Raw genomic sequence first — 22589 nt, 5'->3', positions numbered from 1 at the left:
GGAGCTCATAAACAACAGACTCTCCTGTTACTTCAAGAATCCCAAAGATTTAGAGTCTTCCTCCCAGGAACCTGGAATAAAGGGCAAATTCTTTATTATTCAACAGACTGAAATGCACATTTAACATGGGAATGAGGTAGTCACAGGTGACTTTGGAAAGAATGGTCAGAGGAAAAAGTAGCCAGACTGCTACGATTTATAACATAGATTAGGGGTATGGAAGGTGAGAAATGTGTAAGAAGTCGATCACCAACAAGAGCAAAAAATGACTAGAGGTGCTGGAGTACAAAGCTGAGGTAAGAAGGATGTACAAGTGACTTAGAAAATGCCTTCTCCCACCAGGAGCAATACTTAGGAGGTTCCTTTGCTGATATAGTCTCATTTGAGTTATCCTATAGTTAGTGTTCATAGAGTCAATGTAATATTTAACCTGTTGGTCCTTCTTAAAATTATTCTCACTTACCTTTGATTCCTTCACATTCCAATTTATTTTACTCTTTCCAACATTTCCCTTATAACAAAGTCTTCATCGCCACTTCTTTATCTGACTTAATTATGCAGAAATATACAAGTCATTCTGACTTAGAAAAGATTATGGACCTCTAATTTTGGTAATATGATAGACCAGGTATCTTGAAACATCTCTTTCACTAAAAAAAAAATAATAATAGTATAGGAGAGAATTTTACAAACAGCCTTTTAAGAGTATGTCTGGACTCAACCAATCACCTAAGAGTAAAACAACCTGATAGCTAGAAATCAGAGAAATAAGATGGCAAAGATGCTTTCAGTTAAAAAGAGGCTTTAGTTTTAACAGATGAGAAGAATGAGGACTAAGACCTTGAGGATGTGCTACTTGGTTATAACTGTAATTTCCACACTAACACCCATAAAAGCGAAAGTCCCTCATTTAGGTAGTTTGGGCAAGGGAGGAGAGACAAGTGAAGGAAAACAGCAAGCAAAATTATCTTTGCTTGGGATCTCAAAGGGCAGGGACAGTTTTCCCTGAGAAGTTATAACAATAAAGCTTGGCTTCATGTGAGTTTAGAGTTTCATTTAACATTACCACAGAATCTATAAAACTTCAAGCCAAGAATTAATGTAAAGTTGTTCCAAGTTAGTAAAGCCCTTAGGATCCCTGGCAGAAGGAATAAAAATCCATGCCTCAGAAACATACCCTTATCCCATGTTCACAGAACTCCTGATGATAAACTCTTGCCAAACATGGGCTTACAATCCAAATTATAAAACAGAGGAGGAAACAAATTATGAACAAAAGTAAACAGAAATGAAGAGTTAGTGAATTAAGCTACCAAGAAGTACTATTGGCTATAGTGTATAAAGTATAATGTTCAGAGCTTAAAAGGCAAAAGAAGATAAAAAACAGAAAGGAGATTAATCATACATTATAAGGGACAAAATGGGACTCCAAATAATTTCAAAATGTTGGTTTTAAAAGTCCTTAAACAGGATATTAGACAGAGCTAAAAAAAAATGAGAAATTGGAAACAAGTTACCTAGGATGCAGCATACAAAAACAGCAATATGAAAGAGAATTTAGGACACATGAAGACTGGATAAGAGTGTATTATACGTACAGTATACATAAAATGAGGGGAAAAGAGTTGTCAGGACCAGAAATGAGACAGAATCAATATTCAAATTAGATAATTATTCAGATTTTTCTAGAGTAAAAATACGAATCAACTTTCATAAAGGACAATAGATCCAAAGCAAGGGAAAAAGTCTATATAGACACATCAGAGAGACTAAACACATAGGAAAAATAAATTATCTCAAAAGCATTCAGAGAGAAAAGGCAAATTACTTTCAAAGGAATACAATTAGGTTGGTTAGACTTCCCAAAAGCAGCATAAAAGCCAGGAGTCAGTGATATAACCTAATTTCAAAATAGTGAGGGTGGGGGAAAGAATTGTAGACTTAGAATTTTATACCCAGAAAAACTATCATCATTAATGTAAGACAGATATATCCTGATGGAATTTGGTCCCAACCTTATGGAAGCCATCTTGCCTCCCTGTAGGGCCTGACAACGTAATATAGGCAAAAAGTAAAACTGGGTCCTTGTGACACTTTTGAGCTCTACAACCTTAATTGCCAGTCTTAATCGCGGACATCTGAGTCTCTTGAGGCATTCTCTTTACCAGTTTGTTTTTTTAATTAAGCAAAATGGAACACAAGTTAAAACAGAGTTATTGTTAGCATACATAACCCACCCCTCCCTAAAGATAATCACAGTGTAGCTTGTTCAGAAAATGTGTCTGAAAGGGACCTTTAGGTAGAACCTGAAAATTAATACCTGTGAAGAAAAATCATCAGTTAAGGAGTCTGTAGAAAACTAAGATAACAAAAGGCAATGAGTTAAAAGGAGGCATGGAAAACAGTCTGAACATTGTGTGACTGTGTTTATGTTGTTATGATTTAAGTCAGTACAGTGTGAGAGAACTGGCAGGACATAGTGCCTGTAGTTAACTGAGACTACTGGGACACTATCCTAATTGTTTTAAGAAAATTTAAAATAAACCAAAGAGGTTACAGGATGTCTGCAATGGACAACTACATGACTAATAGCAGACTCTTCCAGATTAGCTGAATCTAGCCTTGGGCTCTTTTACAACTTTCAAAGTTGTAGATAACCAATAGCAATGCAAAACAATTCTTACCTATAAACACGCAAATAAATTATGTCTACTGGAGTTTCAATTGACTCTCCCATGAAAAAGTCAGTTTTCTATTTTAATTCACTTCAACATCCCTTTTTACTTTGTATAAGTGTTTTTCCGGATTCAACTTCAAACCAGTTGTAACATCTGTCTGGTTCTCTCAATAAACTTGAAAAAATTATTAAACATGGATGTATATAAAACTCATGATTTTACCCTTTATGTTTTAACACCAACAAAAACAAGGCAATATTTCTAAAAGAAACCATATATCTGAGGTTTACTTAAACAAGTTGTAACGTTTTATTCTGAACCAGCTTCTTAATCTAACCAGAAAATTACAGATTTCATTGAAATATAATTTGTTTCATTTAAGATGCATTATGTGAGTAAACCTTACAAATTATATTCCAAGAAACAATCTAATAGGTACTCCCTCAAATCTGCAAAAAGTAACTGCTATGTATTTTAATATGTTCTATTAAATCACATGTAAGACAATGATATCCTTAGAATATTAATTGGAATAAGATAAAAGGCTTCTTTTGTCTTTTAAGACATACTACCAGAAGAATCACTTTATGGACAATATCTCAGAAAAACTTTCTGCTTATTACTCAACAACAACAACAACAAAATCACAAATGTGTGCAATTATTATAGTGAGTTTAAGTGAATTTTCCAGAAGGTAACCCAGGCAAAAAAAAAAAAATTGTATATATGCATTGGAATGAATGTTGGTCTACCAAATTGTATTGTCATCCCTAAGAACTTTTCCAAATGCGCAAAATGTACTCAAATTCTTAAGTTGAAAATCCTTTGCTTCTTTATGTCTTCTCACCACCCTTGCAACTGATTACCTTGCCTCTACCATAATTGAGCTGTCTGGAGAAGAGGAAGGAGTCAAGGGGGAAGGCACAAGAGCCAGGGGAAAGTTTTGTGGTCATTAATGGTTCCTGGACCACAAGTTTTACTACCTTAAATACCATTAATCCTTTTGTTTAAAGGCAAATCAAAATATTTCATTTGGTCTATGAAATTCTTACACAGTTTTAAATTTAAAGTGAAATTCATGTTGCAGAAGGAAGAGATGAAGTTAGGGAAAATTTCCTATGGCAATTCAAATACACATGTGTTATTGAAGTTATAGACTGTGTTTCCTAAATAGGTTTTAAAGAGGAGGAAAAAAAAAAAACTTCTGGGCACCCAGATGACTAGGAAGGCTTGCCTCCTGTTGGTCTATAATCTTAAAGGAAACTATTACATAGATGTTACAATTCATCTTAAAATAATACCCTTTAAGCACTTAGTATTAATACCCTTTAAAGCACTTAGTATTCTAATAGTTAACATAATTTCCAATCCTAAAATAAACTTACAAGTATTAGTTTCTATATTTTCACAGGTCGGGAAAATGGACTCAAAGTTAAAAACACGACATCACTAGTAAATAAAAAGACAGATTTGGGCCTAGGTCTGTCCAACTTCATACCCTATTTCTATTATACAATACCATGGTTTGGCAATAAATTTCACTAAGTCTCCAATTCAGACTGCAAACAAGTTTAGTATCTATTATCATATTTACGTAATTTTACTTGGTAATAGAAGGGAAAAAATAAACATGCTCCAAAGATTACAATAGGTCTTTTGCTATCCTGTGTTTATTTTGGAGAAACAAATGGAAACAATTATCATCTCAAGATGATTTACTCTAAGGGCTATGAAAATCTTATATAGTATATACTAGAAAACAAACCACTTCTGAAACTTTAACACAAAATTGAGTACAATGGACCACATTATACATATCCTATACTTCTGAGAGATTTCTCAGGTATTTTTAATATAACTGTCTTTTAATTTTCATTAAAGTTTCATTCATATCTATAACTGTAATAACTTTAATACATTCTTCTCCAAATACCTCATATCACATTATGGTAGATAACTATAGCAAAAGATATGTTCCAGAACAGTCTCAATCTATAAAGTTCCTACAACCAATCACCATAACATCTTTAGGTCATCATGCACATTTTAAATAATTTGACATTTAAACAGAATTGAATCAAAATTCAGCAAATGAACCACACTACAGTGTTTGTCCTTTCTATCTAGTCTCAAGTAAAAAGACTTACCCCATGTTCCTTAGCAGCTGTGACAACTTTAAGGAGGACATCTTCCTCAACAAATGGTCTCACTGCATCATGGATAATCACTACTTCTGGCTTAGAGAGTTTAGAGTTGAGCTGATCTTCTGCCAGTGCTTTCAATCCACTGAAAATTGACCTGTGGCGGGTCACTCCAGCTTCGACCAGTGAGATGCGTTTATGCTGATACTTCTGAATAATACTTTTCATGACTTCCATGTTCTCTCCAGTTACTGCCACAACAATGTCCTTTATCCAACATACTCTAAAAGGAAAGTATGTATATAATTCATAAGTTAATTCTTAGACAACTAAAGTAACAGAAAATTGAATCACTAATATTGGTATATTTACATAGGAAGATTAAAAGCTGCAAGTGAATAAATCAGTTTTATGTATTTTTATTAGGTCCAGTAAAGAAGTTGATGAAAAAGAATCAGTGAGTGTTTAACACTATAGCTCTAGACAGTGTTTCATATTATGTAGAATATCCTATATGACACAGTATATGTATATAGTATATAGTACTACCAGATGTCATTTTTTAAATTTGAATAATTAGAATATCAGATTGTATGAAAAATAGCCTATAGTAGGAATATGCTTTTAAATTTTTCCAAATACTTTTCCCTTCAATGAAACAATTCAAAGCACTTTTGACATCCAAAAGTTGACTGTCTCTTTCAAGAATTCCACCGAGATGGCAGCCAACCACTTGAACACCAACAAAGCTGGAGAACTTAGCTAACACAAGCCTTGCTAAATATGTACCTTAAATGGGACCATCATAATTAATATTGTAGCAATAAGGTTTAAGTAAAGTGGAAAAGCTTACAATTCATGAAAGATGATTGTTCTATTGAGTCATATATAAAACATAAAGCCATGTTTCTCTTCTAAAACATGCTCAAGAGAGAGTCTCACTCTGTGCCCCATGCTGGAGTATAGTGGCACCATCTCAGTTCACTGCAACCTCCGCCTCCTGGGTTCAAACGATGCTCGTGCCCCACCTCCCAAGTAACTGGGATTACAGGCACCTGCCACCACGCCCAGCTAATGTTTGTATTTTTTTTTTTAGTAGAGACAGGGTTTCACAATGTTGCCCAGGCTAGCCTTGAACTCCTGACCTCAGGTGACCCAACCACCTTGGCCTCCCAAAGTGTTGGGATTACAGGTGTGAGCCACTGGGCCCAGCCTGTAAAACATTTTCTTAAAGAAGGACCTACTGACATACTAGACTGCAAGTAGTCCACATTACTGAGTTGCTGCTGCATTCAAGTCTGGTAGACTTGTCTGGAACACCAGTGCAAATGGAGGCAAGTGTCACTGTAGACTCAACATACCACAGCCCAAAAGCCCAGACCAAGACAACTATCTCTGACTCATGATATCAATTCTGAATAAAGAATTAATGTTTAATTCTTAGCCTATGAGATCCTATACTTTTCATGCTAAAACAGTTAAGTCTTTAGAATCTTTTTAAAGACATGGAAGGGCCTGAATATTACTGCAGAAAGATGACCTTTACTGAGAAATGAAAGTGAACATTGGGCTGCTTCACTCAGTAATGTCTCCTACCTCTTGTTATTGAACAGATCCTTTCCACAACCCAAAACCCCATTCTGCCTGTAGCTAAAACAAGACTACCCTGATGAACAAAACCAAGAGCTACTTTAGAGGTGACACTGCCTTTTCATTTGAAGCCCATTTCTTTAATAAATTTTATTGAGCACCAATACATTATCAGCATCAGCTGGGCACAGTGGCTCATGCCTGTAATCCCAGCACTTTGGGAGGCTGAGGCAGGTGGATCACTTGAGATCAGGAGTTCGAGACCAGCCTGGCCAACATGGTGAAACCCGTCTCTACCAAAAAAACAAAAAATTACCTGGGTGTGGTGGCACACAACTGTAATCCCAGCTACTCAAGAGGCTGAGACAGGAGAATCACTTGAACCCAGGAGGTGGAAGTTGAAATGAGCCAAGATCGTGCCACCGTACTCTAGCCTGGGCAACAGAGCAGGACTCTGTCTTCAAAAAAAAAAAAAAAAAAAAAAAAAAACAACTTATCGAGGATACAATAGAAATAAACCCTCAGAACTTACAGACACGAAACAAGAACACCAATCAACAATTGCAAGCCATGATCATCACAATGAAGAAGTCCACATTCAGAACAACAAGTAGGCTGAGTAGCTAAACAGTCTGGAGGCGGCTTTGGGGGCATTCTACAAGGAAAGGGAGTTTGCATTGAGACACAAGGGATGGGTGGCAGGTAAGCAGGCAAAGGGGCTAGGAGAGAGGGAGAGAGGACTGGTCCAAGTAAAGGCCATGGCAAGGTCCTCATGGGCTGAGAGGAAGCGGAGCTGGAGTCCCCCAAACGAGGAGAAGGCCCCATGCAGAGCCTGGAGACCCAGGCAGGAGGTAGGCAGAATCCTAGGGGTTTTAAAAACTTTAATCCTAAAAACAGGATAGGCAGCCATAGAAAAGCTTTAAGCAGGTGAGTATACTCAGGCCAAAAACCAATACTCACTCATCACATTCTAATAGCAGTTTTTGGTAAACAGAATAATGAACCCAGAAAGATGTGCACTTCCTTACTCATGAAACCTGTGACTGCATTACCTTAAATGGCAAACAGGACTTTGCAGAGGTGATAAAGGATTTTGAAACAGGGAGATGGTCCTGAATTATCTAGGTGGATCTAATGTAATCACAAGAGTCCTTATAAAGGAAAGGAGGTCACAGGAGAGTCACTGGAGAAGATGTGATGACAGAAGCAGATGTTAGACTATTGCAGGGCCCCAAGCCAAAGAGCATGAGTGGCTTCTAGAATTTTGTTTTTTGAAACAGAGTCTCTGTCACCCAGGCTGGAGTGCAGTGGTGCAATCTTGGCTCACTGCAACCTCTGACTCCCAGGTTCAACGAATTCTCCTGCCTCAGCCTCCCAAGTAACTGGGATTACAGGCACCTGCCACCACACCTGGCTAAGTTTTGTATTTTCAGTCGAGATGAGGTTTCACCATACTGGCCAGGTTGGTCTCTAACTCCTGACCTCAGGTGATCCACCCACCTCAACCTCCCAAAGTGCTGGGATTATAGGAGTGAGCCCCATCCATGGCCAGCCTCAAGAATTTAGAGAAAGGCAAGGAAATGGATACTACCCCAAATCTTCCAGAAGGAATGCAGTTTTGCCAACACCTTGACACAGCACAGTGAAACTAAATTGAGACTTCTGACCTCCAAAATTTTAAGAGAATGTGGTTTTAAGCCATTCAGTTTGTGGTAATTTTTACAGCAGCAATAGGAATCACAAGAGCATAAAGTTTACTCTGACTGCAGGGAGGAGAAAGGATTCAGCAAAGAGAGAAAGGATGCAGAGAGACCAGTTAGGAGGTGGCTGCTGTAATCTGGGCAATGCAATGATGGTCACCTGGGTACCAGGTGGAGCTGGTATATGGCGTTTTAGAGATAGTCTATTCTAGAGGTAACCATCTACATGAGTCAGGAAGAAAAAGTAGCAAAATAAGACAAGTATCACATAATAATAGGCAATATAAATTAAGCACTATGTCTTAAACATTTTTTATATTTCAACTCTTGTAATCTTTACAATACCTCTACACAATCTCTCATACAAGAGACAAAAAGATCAGAATATACAAAGACGTTACTTTTTTCTATACTACCATCTTATTCTTAAAAAAAAAAAGAAGCAGTAAGAAATTTTTACCATTTTTCAAAATAATACATCATTTCATTTTATTTCCTCTTCTAGAATTAGGCTCCATCATAGAGACAATGTCTGCTTTGTCCATTGCCTTACACCTAACTCCTAGTGGGTGCTCAGTACATTATTTGTTGAAAATGATTCTAGTCTGCCTCATCTACCGGGGGCAGTATAACATCTTACAACACAGCATAGTCTCAAGGATTATGAAAACAAAGGAGGCTCTCATTACCCCGACTAGCTACAAATATATAAATAAATCTAAGAATGAAAACAGCATTCCCTATGCACTGTGATTTTGTTGATTGTTTTGTTTCTAGGTATTTGACTCTCTGCTCTGATTTCTAGGTCCTAAGGCCCCTTGAGAGCTGAGATTACTTTCATGTTTCACACACCTTGGGAGGATTTTAATCACAATCAAAAATAATTCAATTCAGAACTCCAAAGAACAATCTGTAGTAATCTATACAGGCAATGGAAGTGATTCTGGAATAAGACTAAACGTGGGTTGTCCTTTGTTTTGTAGTCCATTTCCTAGGCCTTTCATTGCAAATTTAGCAATTGCAGAACTTACACTACACTCACAGTTTCAAATTAAAGTTACTAGCAAGTGGTGAGCAACAGTTCTTCAATCCCTCTTAAACGTGGGATTTCCCAAGGTTCTGGCTCCACTGCCACAGCTGTGACCCAGACGGTTATCTCTACCATAATTTACTGCACTAGCCCCTCAGTTGTTTCCTCTTACTCTTCTTATCCCAATACAATCCATTCTCACCACTTCTAGATGATCTTTCTCAAGCACAAATCTGAGGTCATCCCCTGCTGGCTCTTGGGCAAGACCCTTCAAGACCTGACCTCAGCCTACTTCATGCACATCACTTGGTCTCTTCCCTGCCCTCTTACTGTCACACCCAGTGCTCCCTGAAGGGAAGGCAATCTCTCACACTCAGGTATTTGCATGCGCTGCTTACCTGGCCTCTCAACACTGTCCCCATCTCTCTCTCCTCCCTAACTGCCCCACCTCCCTGCCGGCCCTGCCCAAGTCCTACTTACTCGTCAGTTCTCAGTTCAGAGATGGCTCCCTCCAGGAAGCTTTCCCTGACTGCCATTCTGCATACAACATCCCCGCTTCTCAGTTGGCAGACAGCTTATACACATAGAGTCTTAAGGACTATACTGCACTCTGTTTATAACTTTATTTTCCTCACTAGGCTGCCAACTCATAGAAAGCAAAAACCATGTCCCAGAACTTACCACATACTCAACTTTCCGTAACATGGTAGAAATAACACCTACAACATATGGAATGTTTGCTAGGTACCAGGCAATCAATGTGTAGACTATTTCGCCTGCAATATCTCAATATCCATATCAGCTCTATAAAGCATATTATCATCATCTCAGCTTTACTCATGAGGACACAGGCAGTAACCTGCCCATAATCACACAGCTCAGAAACTAAGGGACCAAACTGTGACCTCCAGTCTGACTTTGGAGCCTATAACTTTAGCTTCTGTAAATAATGCATCAACACTGTCTCTGAGAGGAAGGTGGAAAATCCAGGAGAGAAAAAATCATTTTGGATCATTGTGTCTACAGCACTTCATTTATATTAAGGTTGAAACACATAACATTCCTGCTTTTATAATCAAAAGCGCTCAAGTGTCTTAAAATTTCTTGTAACTCAAGCAGAAGTAGGTATTCTTTCTTGTGTTCATTTAGTCATTCAACAGACATCAATTAAGTAACAAACATTTGCCAGGCACTATACTAGATACTGGTGAATCAGTAATGAACAAAGACTGACAGAATTCCTAACTTCTCAACCACGTGTCAGTAAGTATCTGTTAAATAAATAGGAGAATGCTTGAATAATTAGGCATAAAAACTGCTCTTAGATTTACAGAAAGCTACAAAAAGCATTTCATACATACTTCAGCTATTTATTAGTGTGACATGTTCCCTTTTTAATATAGGAGTTATAAGTACGTGTTCAACTAAATCAGTAGTATTTTTAAAGGAAAGATTACAATTTGTCCTCTAAACTATTCGCCTGTTACTTTTCATAGTATATTCTACCAGAAAAAAATGGTTAAACTTTTAAAGAAATCAGGTTACTGCTTTTTAAAGAAAATTTACATTGACTTAAAATGTTAAAATATGATGAAGAATTAAGAGGAAGATAGGATAATACTTGACATAAAGTAATCATTCAAATATCTATTCAATGAATTAACTCCCAATTTTACTAGATTGCCTTAAAATAACTCAAATTCTCTGTTCCATCAGAGAGAAAACAGCCAAAGTAGATGTACTTTGGCCTTACACTTATGGCCTTACACTATTTCAAACAATTGTATGAGACTCCAAACAGACACTTATGGCCTTACACTATTTCAAACAATTGTATGAGACTCCAAACAGAAAACGGCATTTTAAACCAATATTTCTCAAACTGCCGATTTTGGGTCCCATTAGAGTGTCATAAAATCAGTTTATAGTACGTTTTAGACCAACATTGTTGGGTAAATGAAATGGAAATAGAACAGAAAAATTAAAATGCATAGCACAGAGATAGGTTATTTTCAAGAATTTTCTTTCAAATGTGTGTGAGTGTGTAAGTAAATATGTGTTTGTCACTGAGCCATGAGGCAAAAATGTAATTCTTGTAACAGGTCACAAAAAAAGTTTGGAAAACACTGTTTTAGAACACTCTTCAGAGATAGCAGGCTTATAAAGCTATTTTGGTCAGCAACCAAGCATACACCTAGTACTTGCAAGTCTTTTTAAGTACTGTTTGTATTTCTAAGGATTTATTCACATTCTTTTCTAGTTATAGAATTAAAAGTCTTTTACAGTATTAAAATTTAATAATGTAAAATCATGGGACTGAAAAAGACCTTAAGTACCTCACACAGTGCCTACCGATCAAATATTTGCTGAATAAAGAGATCTAGTTTACCTCTTAACTGAGGACAAGTCCACACCAAACCCTCAGCAGTCTAATTATGTCAAGTTCTCCTGAATATTTCCTTTCTAGCACATTCCATAGGCAAATAGGAACCTAGCCTTAAGCTCTATTACACCTACAGACATTGAGGAAGAAACATAGTAACTCAAAAGTTATTTTCTCTTGGAATAACAAATATTGCTTACAGGAATACTCGGCCCAGACAGTTTTAACAGATCAGTTGGGAACAGAACATTTTAACAAATGCTTTATGAAACAGATGGGAAGGATCAGTCCCTGTTAACACCTCTGAAAGCCCTCTCATCCAGTCTGCAGACTTTGGCTGCAAGGGGACAGTGGCAGCTGCTGCTCATTTCCATGGCAGCCTTCACGGAAACTTGGCCTCTGGATTGTACTGTGGACATAATTCATAGATCTCTATGTCTCCATACCGACCCTGACGTTTTAGCAGCAAAATATTGAATTGGCATGATGGGGCTGGCTCTTGGATTACCTTTGCAATGTCAAGCCTTCCTGCTATGGCCCACGAAGGCTGCCAGTTGTCAGGCCTCAGCCTACCTGCCTTGGTCTTATCACTTATTTTTAAGGTGTTTCATGGGGTCTTTTGGAAATGTGAAACTGACCTCTAATCATCTGATCTATACAAAATACAAGTCCCATGACTCAAACTTGACCGTTTTATTAAGGAAGCCTTGAGACAAAATTTTAAGTCAAATTCATCTAACCACGCAACTAAAAGCATTCCTTTCTCATTCTGAACCTCTAATACAGTTAATCACTAAGAGCTATCAACACTAGCTCCTAAATATTTCTCCTGTCTTCTCTACTCCATTTCTGTTATCTCAGCCTAATTCAAGTGATCAACATTGTTCATCTGGACTAACAGTTATATCTTTACTTGTATATCTTGTTCAACAGAATTTGCTGTGGTTTTCCAAAATCTAGGACAGAATATGCAAAAGTACACAAGAAAACAAATTGAATAAATGAAGAAAAGTTTTTTTGAAAAACTAAGCTAATATACTGAAACACACACTATGGAGTCTTAAACAATAATGAAACATAGACTTTCATTAATTTCCAACCCCAATCTCAACCTGAAGATTTAGTTTCCATAATATAAACACATACAGATCTACAAAACTGATTTTTCTCCCCAAAATTTACCTGGAGTTGTCTGACTCAAGGAGACTAATTCACTCTAGCCAAACTGAAAAGATTCTGAAACATGAATCATTGCCAATAGATTAACACACAATGATACACGCGACTATCATAAGGTCTAGAATACTTTCTGATCAGTGGAACAGCACATTTTCCAATAGATTTATAGGGGAGGCCGAGTCATAACAAACTTTGAAAGCATGAAACCATCTAAACGAAAAAGTTACCTCGAGCATTGTCCTCCATCTAAGAGTTCGAAAACCTCATGAACTATGAGGAAAGCCCTGCCAGACCTTGTTCAAATCCACTGTCAGGAATTCCCACCCCCTACCCAACTCATCACCAAGTCTGAATAAGCATGGCCAAAGTTTGCCTTTCTTACTCCCTTTCGTTGTAGTTGTCATCTTAGTCTATTTTTCAGCTATTTCAGGTTGACCACCCCCAACCCCAGCGCGCGCACACACACACACACAAACACACACACATACACACACACACACACACCCCATGATGCTTTCCTTGTATATTTAAACCAGAAATTAGATTACTGGCAGGAATTTTTGCCTCCTACAACAGATCCAGGGAATACATTTTTTAAAACAGTAAAATCTAGATACATGAATTTATAAATTGTGAGTGAATGTTACGGTTTGTCAGAGGGTTTATGCCCCTGCCAACACCACCACTGTCATCTGATTTCTTGGAGCAATATATCTTTACAGAAACTCAGGTCACAAAGCAATAGTTATCTAAGGGATTAGTACCCCTAATCTCAGTTTCTTGTTAGTAAAAGGTGAAAACTAAAATTCCCTTTAGTTTATAACCTGGGGTTCAATAATTATATTTCAGTTCAGTTAAAAAGCCAAAACAATTTTTGAAATCCTAGAAACATTTTTAATCAACTTCTGAAAGGGTCTAGTTCCCAGCGTAAAGTAGAAATGAGTTGTTAAGTGATCCTTCCTAGTAATATCCATATGCACAATTCTGGACTACCATTCTTTAAGATTGGAGTATATTAACCTATACACACATTCATATATACTAATACGTATGTCTATACATGTACATGATGCTTAATCATAATATACAAATATATCCACAAACAACATAATGTTGATATATTAAATACTTAGCTGTAAATCTCCATTTTCTCAGAGCCTTTAGCCAACATGCCTCAGATAGTGGTGGGTTCAGAGGTACTTTTTTTTTTTTTTTTTTTTTTTGAGACGGAGTCTCGCTCTGTCGCCCAGGCTGGAGTGCAGTGGCACAATCTCGGCTCACTGCAAGCTCCTCCCGAGTAGCTGGGACTACACGCGCCCGCCACCTCGCCTGACTAGTTTTTTGTATTTTTTAGTAGAGACGGGGTTTCACCGGGTTAACCAGGATGGTCTCGATCTCTTGACCTCGTGATCCACCCGTCTCGGCCTCCCAAAGTGCTGGGATTACAGGCTTGAGCGACCGCGCCCGGCCTCAGAGGTACTTTTTAATCTCATTTAATCTGATAAGTAGTTTTCTAAGCAGTTTCAATGGCACAAAGTAGAACTTGACTAAACTAAAAAAACTTTTCTGATTTTGTCAAAAGGAAAATGGACAAGCAATCTGAAGTTCCAGTCAATTCACAAAATGGATTTCTTTCAATGACTCCTCCAACTCCTTGATTTTAGAAGAATAACTACTTTAATATATGGCATGTCTGAAATGTTGAAAACTTCCTTGAGTCATCTACCTTAGGCACTAACGATCTCATTGTATCAAAATGTAGTCTCTCTTAATTCCCCCACTGCCATAGAGCACCTAACTCACGTCATTAGCTGTGCTAATTCTCAGCCAGAGAATAAGCCTCAGTATCTGTTAAAGATCTGGGAGTTTTACTCTTCCTTTTCAAGGATTCAATCAGGTGTCCCCTTTTCAGTGTTCTACTCCACCTTCAGAGATACCCTGTGCCTCTGATGCCTATACTTTTTCAAGGTCGTATAACTTTAATCATCTTACTTCCTGAGAAGTTCTACCTTAACTGAAGTTCTACCTGAAGGCTTATGTTTTAGCTTTCCTGGGTTCATTAAATCTGATTAGGTTACCACCGTGCTGAGTTTATTAGTACTTCTTATCTGCTGCACTTCCTCTCATTCTTTCTCGCTTCTGTAGGTATACATTTTTAGCTCCTTTAGGTGGGTCAAGGAAGTAGTGGAAACAAATGTATGTATAAGTGGCAGTCTTTAACTAGAGGCAAGACTGGTCATGCTTCTTCACAATTCCCTATCCGAATTTAGGAATTTGGGGCCAAAGTTCAGAAGTTTCTCCCTTTTCTTTTGTAGTCCCCAATTAGATTTTGTTCAAAATTCCAAAAGACAAATCAACCCATAAGTTATTTTCGACGGCAGTTTGAATTTCTTAGGTGAGATATTTAAAAAGTACACACAATTTCTCAACCCTCTATTAGTGAGATAGCAAAAGTTTGGGCAAAGAAAATCCTTACTTATGAGGGGCAAATAAAAAGAATTTTGAAGTCAAATTCAGGGCATCAATTTCAAACTATACTAGAAGGCTACAGTAACCCAAACAGCACAGTACCAGTTCACAATAGACACAGCCCAATGGAACAGAACAGAGAACTCAGAAATAAAGTTGACAAAAATAGGTAATTTTGGGGAAAAGGCCTCCCTATTCCATAAACGTTGGTAGGATAGCTGGCTAACCATATCCAGAGGAATAAAACTGGACCCCTACGCCTCTCACCATACACAAAAATTAACTTGAGATAGATTAAATATTTAAATGGAAGACCTCAAACTATAAGAATCCTAGAAGAAAACCTTGGAAACACCATTCTGGGGATCAGCCTTGGGAAAGAATTTCTAAGTCCTCAAAAGCAACTGCAACAAAAACAAAAATTGACAACTGAAAGCAATTTAAACTAAACAGCTTCTGCACAGCAGCCAGGTGCGGTGACTCACACTTGTAATCCCAGCACTCTGTGAGGCCGAAGCAGGTGGGTCACCTGAGCTCAGGAGCTCAAGACCAGCCTGAACAGCCTGGCCAACATGGCGAAACCCCATTTCTACAAAACATACAAAAAAAATTATCTGGGCATGGTGGCACATGACTGCAGTCCCAGTTACTTGAGGGCCTGAAGTGGGAGGACTGCTTGAGCCCAGGAGGTTGAGGGTGCAGTGAGCTGAAATCCTGCCACTGCACCCCAGCCTGGGTAGCACAGTGAGACCCTATCTCCAAAAAAACAAAAGAGCTTCTGCACAGCAAAAGAAACTATCAGAGTCAACAGGCCTTTGCTTGAGAGTGCAAAAACTAATATCCAGAATCTATAAGGAACTTTAAACAATTGAACCAGCAAAAAACAAATACACACATTAAAAATGCACAAATGACACGAACAAACACTTCTCAGAAGACAACATACAAGTATCCAACAAACAAAAAAATGTTCCACATCACTAGTCACAAATGCAAATCAAAACCACAATGAGATACCATCTCACACCAGTCAGGATGACTATTAAGAAAAAGTCAAAAAAACAGATGCTGGCAAGGTTGCAGAGAAAAGGGGATCATGTATACAGTGTTACTGGGAAAGTCAATTAGTTCAGCCACTGTGGAAAGAAGTTTGGAGATTTCGCAAAGAACTGAAAACAGAACTACCATTCAACCCAGCAATCTCATTAGTGGGTATATATCCAAAAGAGAACAAATACTTCTACCAAAAAGATGCATGCACCATGGTCATCACAGTGCTATTCACAATAGCAAACACAGGGAATCAACCTAGGTGCCCATCAATGGTGGGTTGGATAAAGACAATATGGTATGTATACACTATGGAATACTATGTAGCCATAAAAAGAACAAAATCAAGTTCTTTGCAGCAACATGATTGCAGCTGGGGGTCATTATTCTAAGCAAATTAACAGAGGAACAGAAAACCAAATACCACAAGTTCTCACAAGGGTACAATGGGTACTCATGGACATAAAGATGTCAACATCATACACCAGGGCCTACGGTGGGGAGGGGGAAGCGGGGAAGGATAGCATTGGGAGTTATACCTGATGTAAATGACGAGTTGATGGGTGCTGACGAGTTGATGGGTGCAGCACACCAACATGGAACATGTATACATATGTAACAAACCTGCACATTATGCACATGTACCCTAGAACTTAAAGTATGAAAAAAAAAAAGATGTCAACAATAGACACTGGGGGTTATTCGAGGGAGGAGGGAGGGGGCAAAGGTGAAAAACTATTCAGTACTACACTCATTACATGGGTGATAGGATCAGCCATACCCTAAACTTCAGCATCACACAATATATCCAGGTAATAAATATACACACACACCCTCTGAATCTAAAATAGAAGTTATAAAAAAAAATCAACTTTGGGGCATCACATACAGCTCTTGAAAAACAAGAAATGACATTCTCTCAGAATAACCTAGATGACTGACAGTGGTAACACCCATTGTTTTTCTTATTTGGGACAATGAGAACTGTAGTTTCTCTTTAATAAGTAAAAAGCATGCATAATTTCTCAACAGAGCAAAAAAGTAGTCTTATAAGGCATTTTATACTTCCATGTCCTTTTCCTTATTTGAATTTGTATAAATTATTTTTTTTAATGAAGTGACTGAAGACTTTTGGCACCACACCCTAAGAAAACTATCAACAGTCTGTAGGGTTGATCTTTTACAGAAGGAGATAGGGGCTTTCACTTGGCAAACAGCCAAGCAGCACCCACACACTGCTATAAAGCAACCTTTCCATGGACTTCCTAGGATATACCCAAACTATAATCATGTTCCATAAGTTCTTCAGACATAATAGTGATAAAAAGGAGCCATGAAATATTTCAGAATGAAAATTTTGATGAGTTACTATTGCTATTAGGATTTTGTGACTGCTGTTATCAATTAAGTAAAAGTGGAAGACAAGCGTTTTATTTTCCATAAACAAGGCCTTTCCAAACGTTCTTTTCCCTTAAAAGTGAGTATTAGTCTGTTTTCACACTGCTACAAAGAACTGCCCAAGATTGAGTTATTTATAAAGGAAAGAGGTTTAATTGACGCACAGTTCAGCATGGCTGGGGAGGCCTCAGGAAACTTACAAGCATGGTAGAAGGTGAAGGGAAAAGAAGGTGTCTTCTTAACAAGGCGGCAGGAAGGAGAATGAACACAGGAGGAACTACCAAACACCTATAAAACTACCAGATCTCATGAGAACTCACTATCAAGAGACCAGCATGGGGGAAACCAGTCCCATGATTCAATTACCTCCACCTGATCTCTGCCCCGTGTTTCAATTACCTCCACCTGATTTCTTCCTTAACACGCAGGATTACGGGGATTAAAATTCAAGATGAGATTTTTGAGTGGGGACACAGCCAAACCATATCAGTGAGATTTTTAGTGTCCACCTATCTTAGGCTGCCTCAGAAGATGACAAAAAATTCAAGTTAATGCAAAAGTTTTCTCCACGGGAGAAAAGTTTAGTGTAAAAGTGACTATAATCCCTATAGCTAATTACCAAGCAGACAAATATCCTGCTGGCCAAGAACCATTGTGTCCCATAGAAATGCCTGCATATATGAGCTATGTTGTCATGATGTTCATGGCACTGGAATATTATAGGTAAGTGGTTCATGAAATGGTTTCAGGGACCCCTCCCCCCATTACCCAGAGAAATGGAATATTGCAACTGGAATCATTTCAAAATTTGAGTTTCAGATGTAATCTTTGGGATGATTACATAAATCGGTGATTATGGCTCTTTACACTTCCATTTTTCAAACTCCAATATTCAAAAAGTAAAATAGTCATATGAGAACCTGAAACCGCCTTTGTGAAAACTATAACTGAGGAAATAAGGACAGTGAAAGATCAGTCCTAACTGACTCCATCTTGCTTCTAACCATTAAGCTGTCCTTGTTCATACCTTGGCGTAGGCCAAACTAACCTTGGGAAGGAATTTAGTTTATGGTTTGACTCAAACAAAATTGATAATAGCCCTTTCCCGAAAAGACCCCCTTCTTGCCTGGGGACCAGTCTGCCTTCATTGGACTAACAAATTAGCTACAAGATTAGAAATTACAGTTTAGGGGTCACGCAGCCTCTGGCTGCAAGAGTCTGAACCTCTCCAAATTGCTCCTGGGGATAACATCACTATTGTAAAACCTAAGGTCAGTGCTTGAGATATTTTACAGACCCTTCTCTCTCCATGAATCAGCTGACACCACCCCGACCAGTAACGTGTCTCAACCAGTTCTGCCATCCCACCCAGGAACAGAAGACACCAAGAAGACCTCACTTGGACCCCCATCTCCAAGCTGACCAATTAGCACTCCCCACTTCCCAAGTCTCTAACCACCAAATTATCTTTAAAAACTCCGATCCCGAAATGTTCCATTTGATAATAATTTTGAGTAATAATTTTTTGAGTAATAATTTGAGACCGATTTGAGTAATAATAAAACTCCAATGTCCCGCACAGCCGACTCTGCGTGAATTACTCTTTCTCATTGCAATTCCCGTCTTGATAAATCGGGTCTGTTTAGGCAGTGGCAAGGCGAACCCGTTGGGTGGTTACAAAACAACTTGAACCTTTTGGCTTTTGAAGCATATGTGAGGGTTTGCGTGGGGCTCCTTACTGGAGAACGTGCCACTTCCCTTGGACTAGAACCTCACTAGCTCGGTTTTCAAAACCTCCTGCAAAGGCTGTGTATGCTAAAGGATGACATCTATCTTGAAATGCAAACGGTTCGCATCAGTTCAAGGCTTCACAAACTACCACAGCTCCCCACTGGCTTCAGAAAAGTTCAGAACTATGTGGATATTTGTAATGCCGCTGCTTCCCACCCCTGCTCCCCCGCCCCAAGCTCCAACTCATTACTCAGGGCTAAAAACAAAGTAAGTTAATATTATAACATACCCCTCCATTTCACTTCCTCAGCTCCTCACTACTGTTCCCCTAGTCCTCCCTATCCCATTCCCTCTGTCTCCTTCATTTCCTCAGCTAGTTAACTTCAGTGCCTCTTCTAAGATAAAGGGGGTATGACCTTTATCTTAGGATTCAGGATTAAAGCCCTTTCCACCACTGAAAGGTTATTAAATTCTGCTCCTCTCCCCTCCTGCAGCACCTAGTAATTAGCGCAGTCTGTCTCACAGAGGGTGCTTGGTAAATGAATGAAAAAAACCAACACAACCCTGGAAACAGGTGTGCACGTACAACTCAATCCACGCATGCGCGGAGGCAGAGCCCCAGGACCGCGAGACTACCGGCACAGCTTCTCTTTAGGCCCCACAGCTAGAACTCCAAATTGCCTAGTCCCAACCCATGCACTCTCTAATCCGGCGCCACACGCCGGGCCTTCCCCACCACCTCATCTGCTTGGGAACGTAAAGGGTTCTGTGGGGCAGCTGCAGCTTTCGTGCCCATCGGTCTCCAGAGCTTCCCATCTCTGGAACGCTGGAGGGAACAGAGCTCTAGCCTGAATAACTGAGCCCGGCCCGGCAGTTCCCGAGGTGAAAGTGCCAGCGCTAGAGCAGCGGCAGGGCGGGGAGTGGGAGGCCGGGCCCCTAGGAACCGCGGGGCGAGCCCAGCTACGTATTACCTTTCCAGGGCCTGTAGGGTGTAGCTGATGAGCGGTCTCTCCAGGATGGGGCAGAATTGCTTCGGGGTGGGGACACCCATCCTCTCCCCGCACCCCCCGGCAGGCAACACGGCTGCCACGGCGAGCGAGTGGCGCCCGGGCTCGGTCCCGGCCGCGCTCTGCAGGGAGGCGGAAGCCGCGTGGTCCGCGCCGCGCTGACCACTCAGGCAAGGACCCGGCTCCGCGGGCCCGGAACTGCCAGGCGGCCCGGGCTCCATGGCTGCGGACGGAGCGGCAAACCACGCTAGCCCCGGGCCGATGCGACCCCACGCTGCTCCCACCCTCGGCCGGGGTCGCGGGGTGAAGGGCAGACCACGGAGAGGGACGCGGAGCGCGCAAGCAGAAGGCGCCCCCGTGAGCCGCCGGAGCCTCGCTGTTGCTGCCCCGCAGGGGACGATCCCGACAGCCGCGGCAGCAGCTGAGGCTACCGATCTGCCCTCGCGGCGCGGCTGCGGCCTCCGCACCCGGGCCCAGCGCCTCCGGGAGGGCTGACTTGCCCGCTCTGCGCTTCCCCCGGGCAGGCCCAGCTGTCGCCGCCAGTGGAAGTGTCAGCATGCCCTACATATCTAAAGATCGCAGATACTTAAGGGCCATGAGTATGCAGGAGAGGTCAAGCCTCTGTCCCATTCCTCCCTGCTTTAAAATTTTGGAAGAGATTGAGATTCAAATCACGGGATGGGACGTAGGGTGCGTATGCACCTCGATTATCTGAATTTCATTAAGCTCCGGAGGCTTCCTGGTTCCACCTGGGGTAAAGACAGATGGATTAGCAACTGTTATTGTGGCACATCAATAATTCAAACTGTGGTGGCTCTCAAACTTGCCTGCAAGTTGGAACCACCTGGGGAGCGTGTCCTGACACGCTCAGAGATTGGGATTTAATTGGTCTAGTGTGCACCGGGCTTTGGAATGTTTTTAAAGATCCTCGGGTGATTCTGATGAGCAGGCACGTTTTGGAACCATAGGGCCAAAGCGATACTAATTGCTGAACAATTGATACACCTTATGTCATTTAGTCCCTAGGAGAACTCAACTTTTGTCATTTCCCTTTTTACAAAGGGGAAAAGAAGTTAAAATGGTTAATTTATGTAAGATTGCACAACTAATGGCAGAGCAGCCTTAAGGCCCTCGTATAGAAGTAGGCCAAAGCTGAAGAATTCCAGGCCTAAAGCATATCTTACCTTATTTAGTACTCTTGTTGCTGGTGAGGTTTACCATGAAAGTATAGTGAAGAATTTGGAGGAGAGTACTATTGTATTAGTCCCTGGAATGTCAACTCCATGAAAGCAGCAACATTTTTCTTTTGGCTTGGGTTGTGTGTGTGTTCCCAGCTCCTGGAATGTAACAGAAGCTTAATATTTATTGAATGAATTGCTGATTAAACAGATGAATGATCATTAAAGTGTGTAATCATCAGTAAGTCAGTCTTAATCCAGTGGTTTATGATTCATAAGAAATAATCTTTTTAAACACTGGAAATGTTATCCAGTTATAGTATTTATTACAATTTTTATTTTTACCTATTTTCTCAGTTGAGAGCATACAAAATGATGTTTTCTGCTTTTTGTTTAGTCTTATTGAAGCCATTCTTTCACTTTTGTTACTTTTATTATAATTAGCATTTAGGTCCTGTGCTAGTTGAGGTTTGTTAGACTAATAACTCTTAACTGAAAAGTGGTTGCCATAATATACTTCCTTGTAATTTTTATTGCTATTGTTCCTTTCTAACTTGATCTCAAGGTCTCTCTCTTAAGAGTGGCCATAAGCCAGAACAGTCACTCTTCAGGAGAGCTCTGGCCCAGGGAGGAAAGCTAGGTTCTGGTGTGCAGGTCAGATGCCAGAGGAGGCAGCACACAAAACATGTAAAATAACAGGTGCATTTTATCACTTACAGATTCACCAGAGAATAAGCCTGATGGGAAGTCTGGAGATAACAGGACACCCAACCAGCAGGTGGGGAGCAAGAGAGAGGACCTGTGAGGCTATGCTAAGGTCCAAAAGGCTTTATCCCTTCTGCTTTCCAGAGGGGGTTGTGGATTGACTAAAGAAAACACTAGCAAAGGGGGAACTTGACTGTGGTGTCGACCATTGGGTTTTATCATGGTTAGCAGCTGCGGGATGTGTTGAGTTTTTGGTCATGGAATGAGGAATAAGTGTTCTGTATCACAGGGAGGCGAAGTTTTAAGTAAGCCACAGGTGACGTGATACAACTGGGTTTCAAACAGCTTAT

General features: G+C 39.9%; 1 protein-coding gene and 1 long non-coding RNA gene across 8 annotated transcripts in view; one reads left to right on the top strand and one right to left on the bottom strand.

The window, feature by feature from the left end:
- CRPPA (CDP-L-ribitol pyrophosphorylase A) overlaps positions 1-20790 on the bottom strand; it is a 330079-nt gene extending 309289 nt beyond the window's left edge. For all 3 annotated transcript variants that reach the window (XM_007981984.3, XM_038004687.2, XM_073009080.1), the window contains exons 1-2: positions 20321-20790; positions 4826-5102 (exon numbers count right to left, since the gene is read on the bottom strand). In XM_007981984.3, the coding sequence (XP_007980175.1) occupies positions 4826-5102; positions 20321-20577 (534 nt within the window). In that variant the 5' untranslated portion in view covers positions 20578-20790. The remainder of the gene's footprint in view (positions 1-4825; positions 5103-20320) is intronic.
- Positions 19575-22589, top strand: part of LOC119626258 (uncharacterized) — a 93245-nt gene continuing 90230 nt past the window's right edge. The window contains exons 1-2 of one of the 5 annotated variants that reach the window (XR_012090352.1): positions 19575-20231; positions 22254-22312. This is a non-coding gene — a long non-coding RNA (uncharacterized lncRNA). The remainder of the gene's footprint in view (positions 20232-22253; positions 22313-22589) is intronic. The other 4 variants (XR_005242441.2, XR_005242440.2, XR_005242439.2 and 1 more) reach the window with 4 other exon arrangements.

The sequence above is a fragment of the Chlorocebus sabaeus genome, chromosome 21 (genome assembly GCF_047675955.1).
Source record: "Chlorocebus sabaeus isolate Y175 chromosome 21, mChlSab1.0.hap1, whole genome shotgun sequence".
NCBI lineage: Eukaryota > Metazoa > Chordata > Mammalia > Primates > Cercopithecidae > Chlorocebus > Chlorocebus sabaeus.
This window is presented reverse-complemented; position numbering and strand designations above follow the sequence as displayed.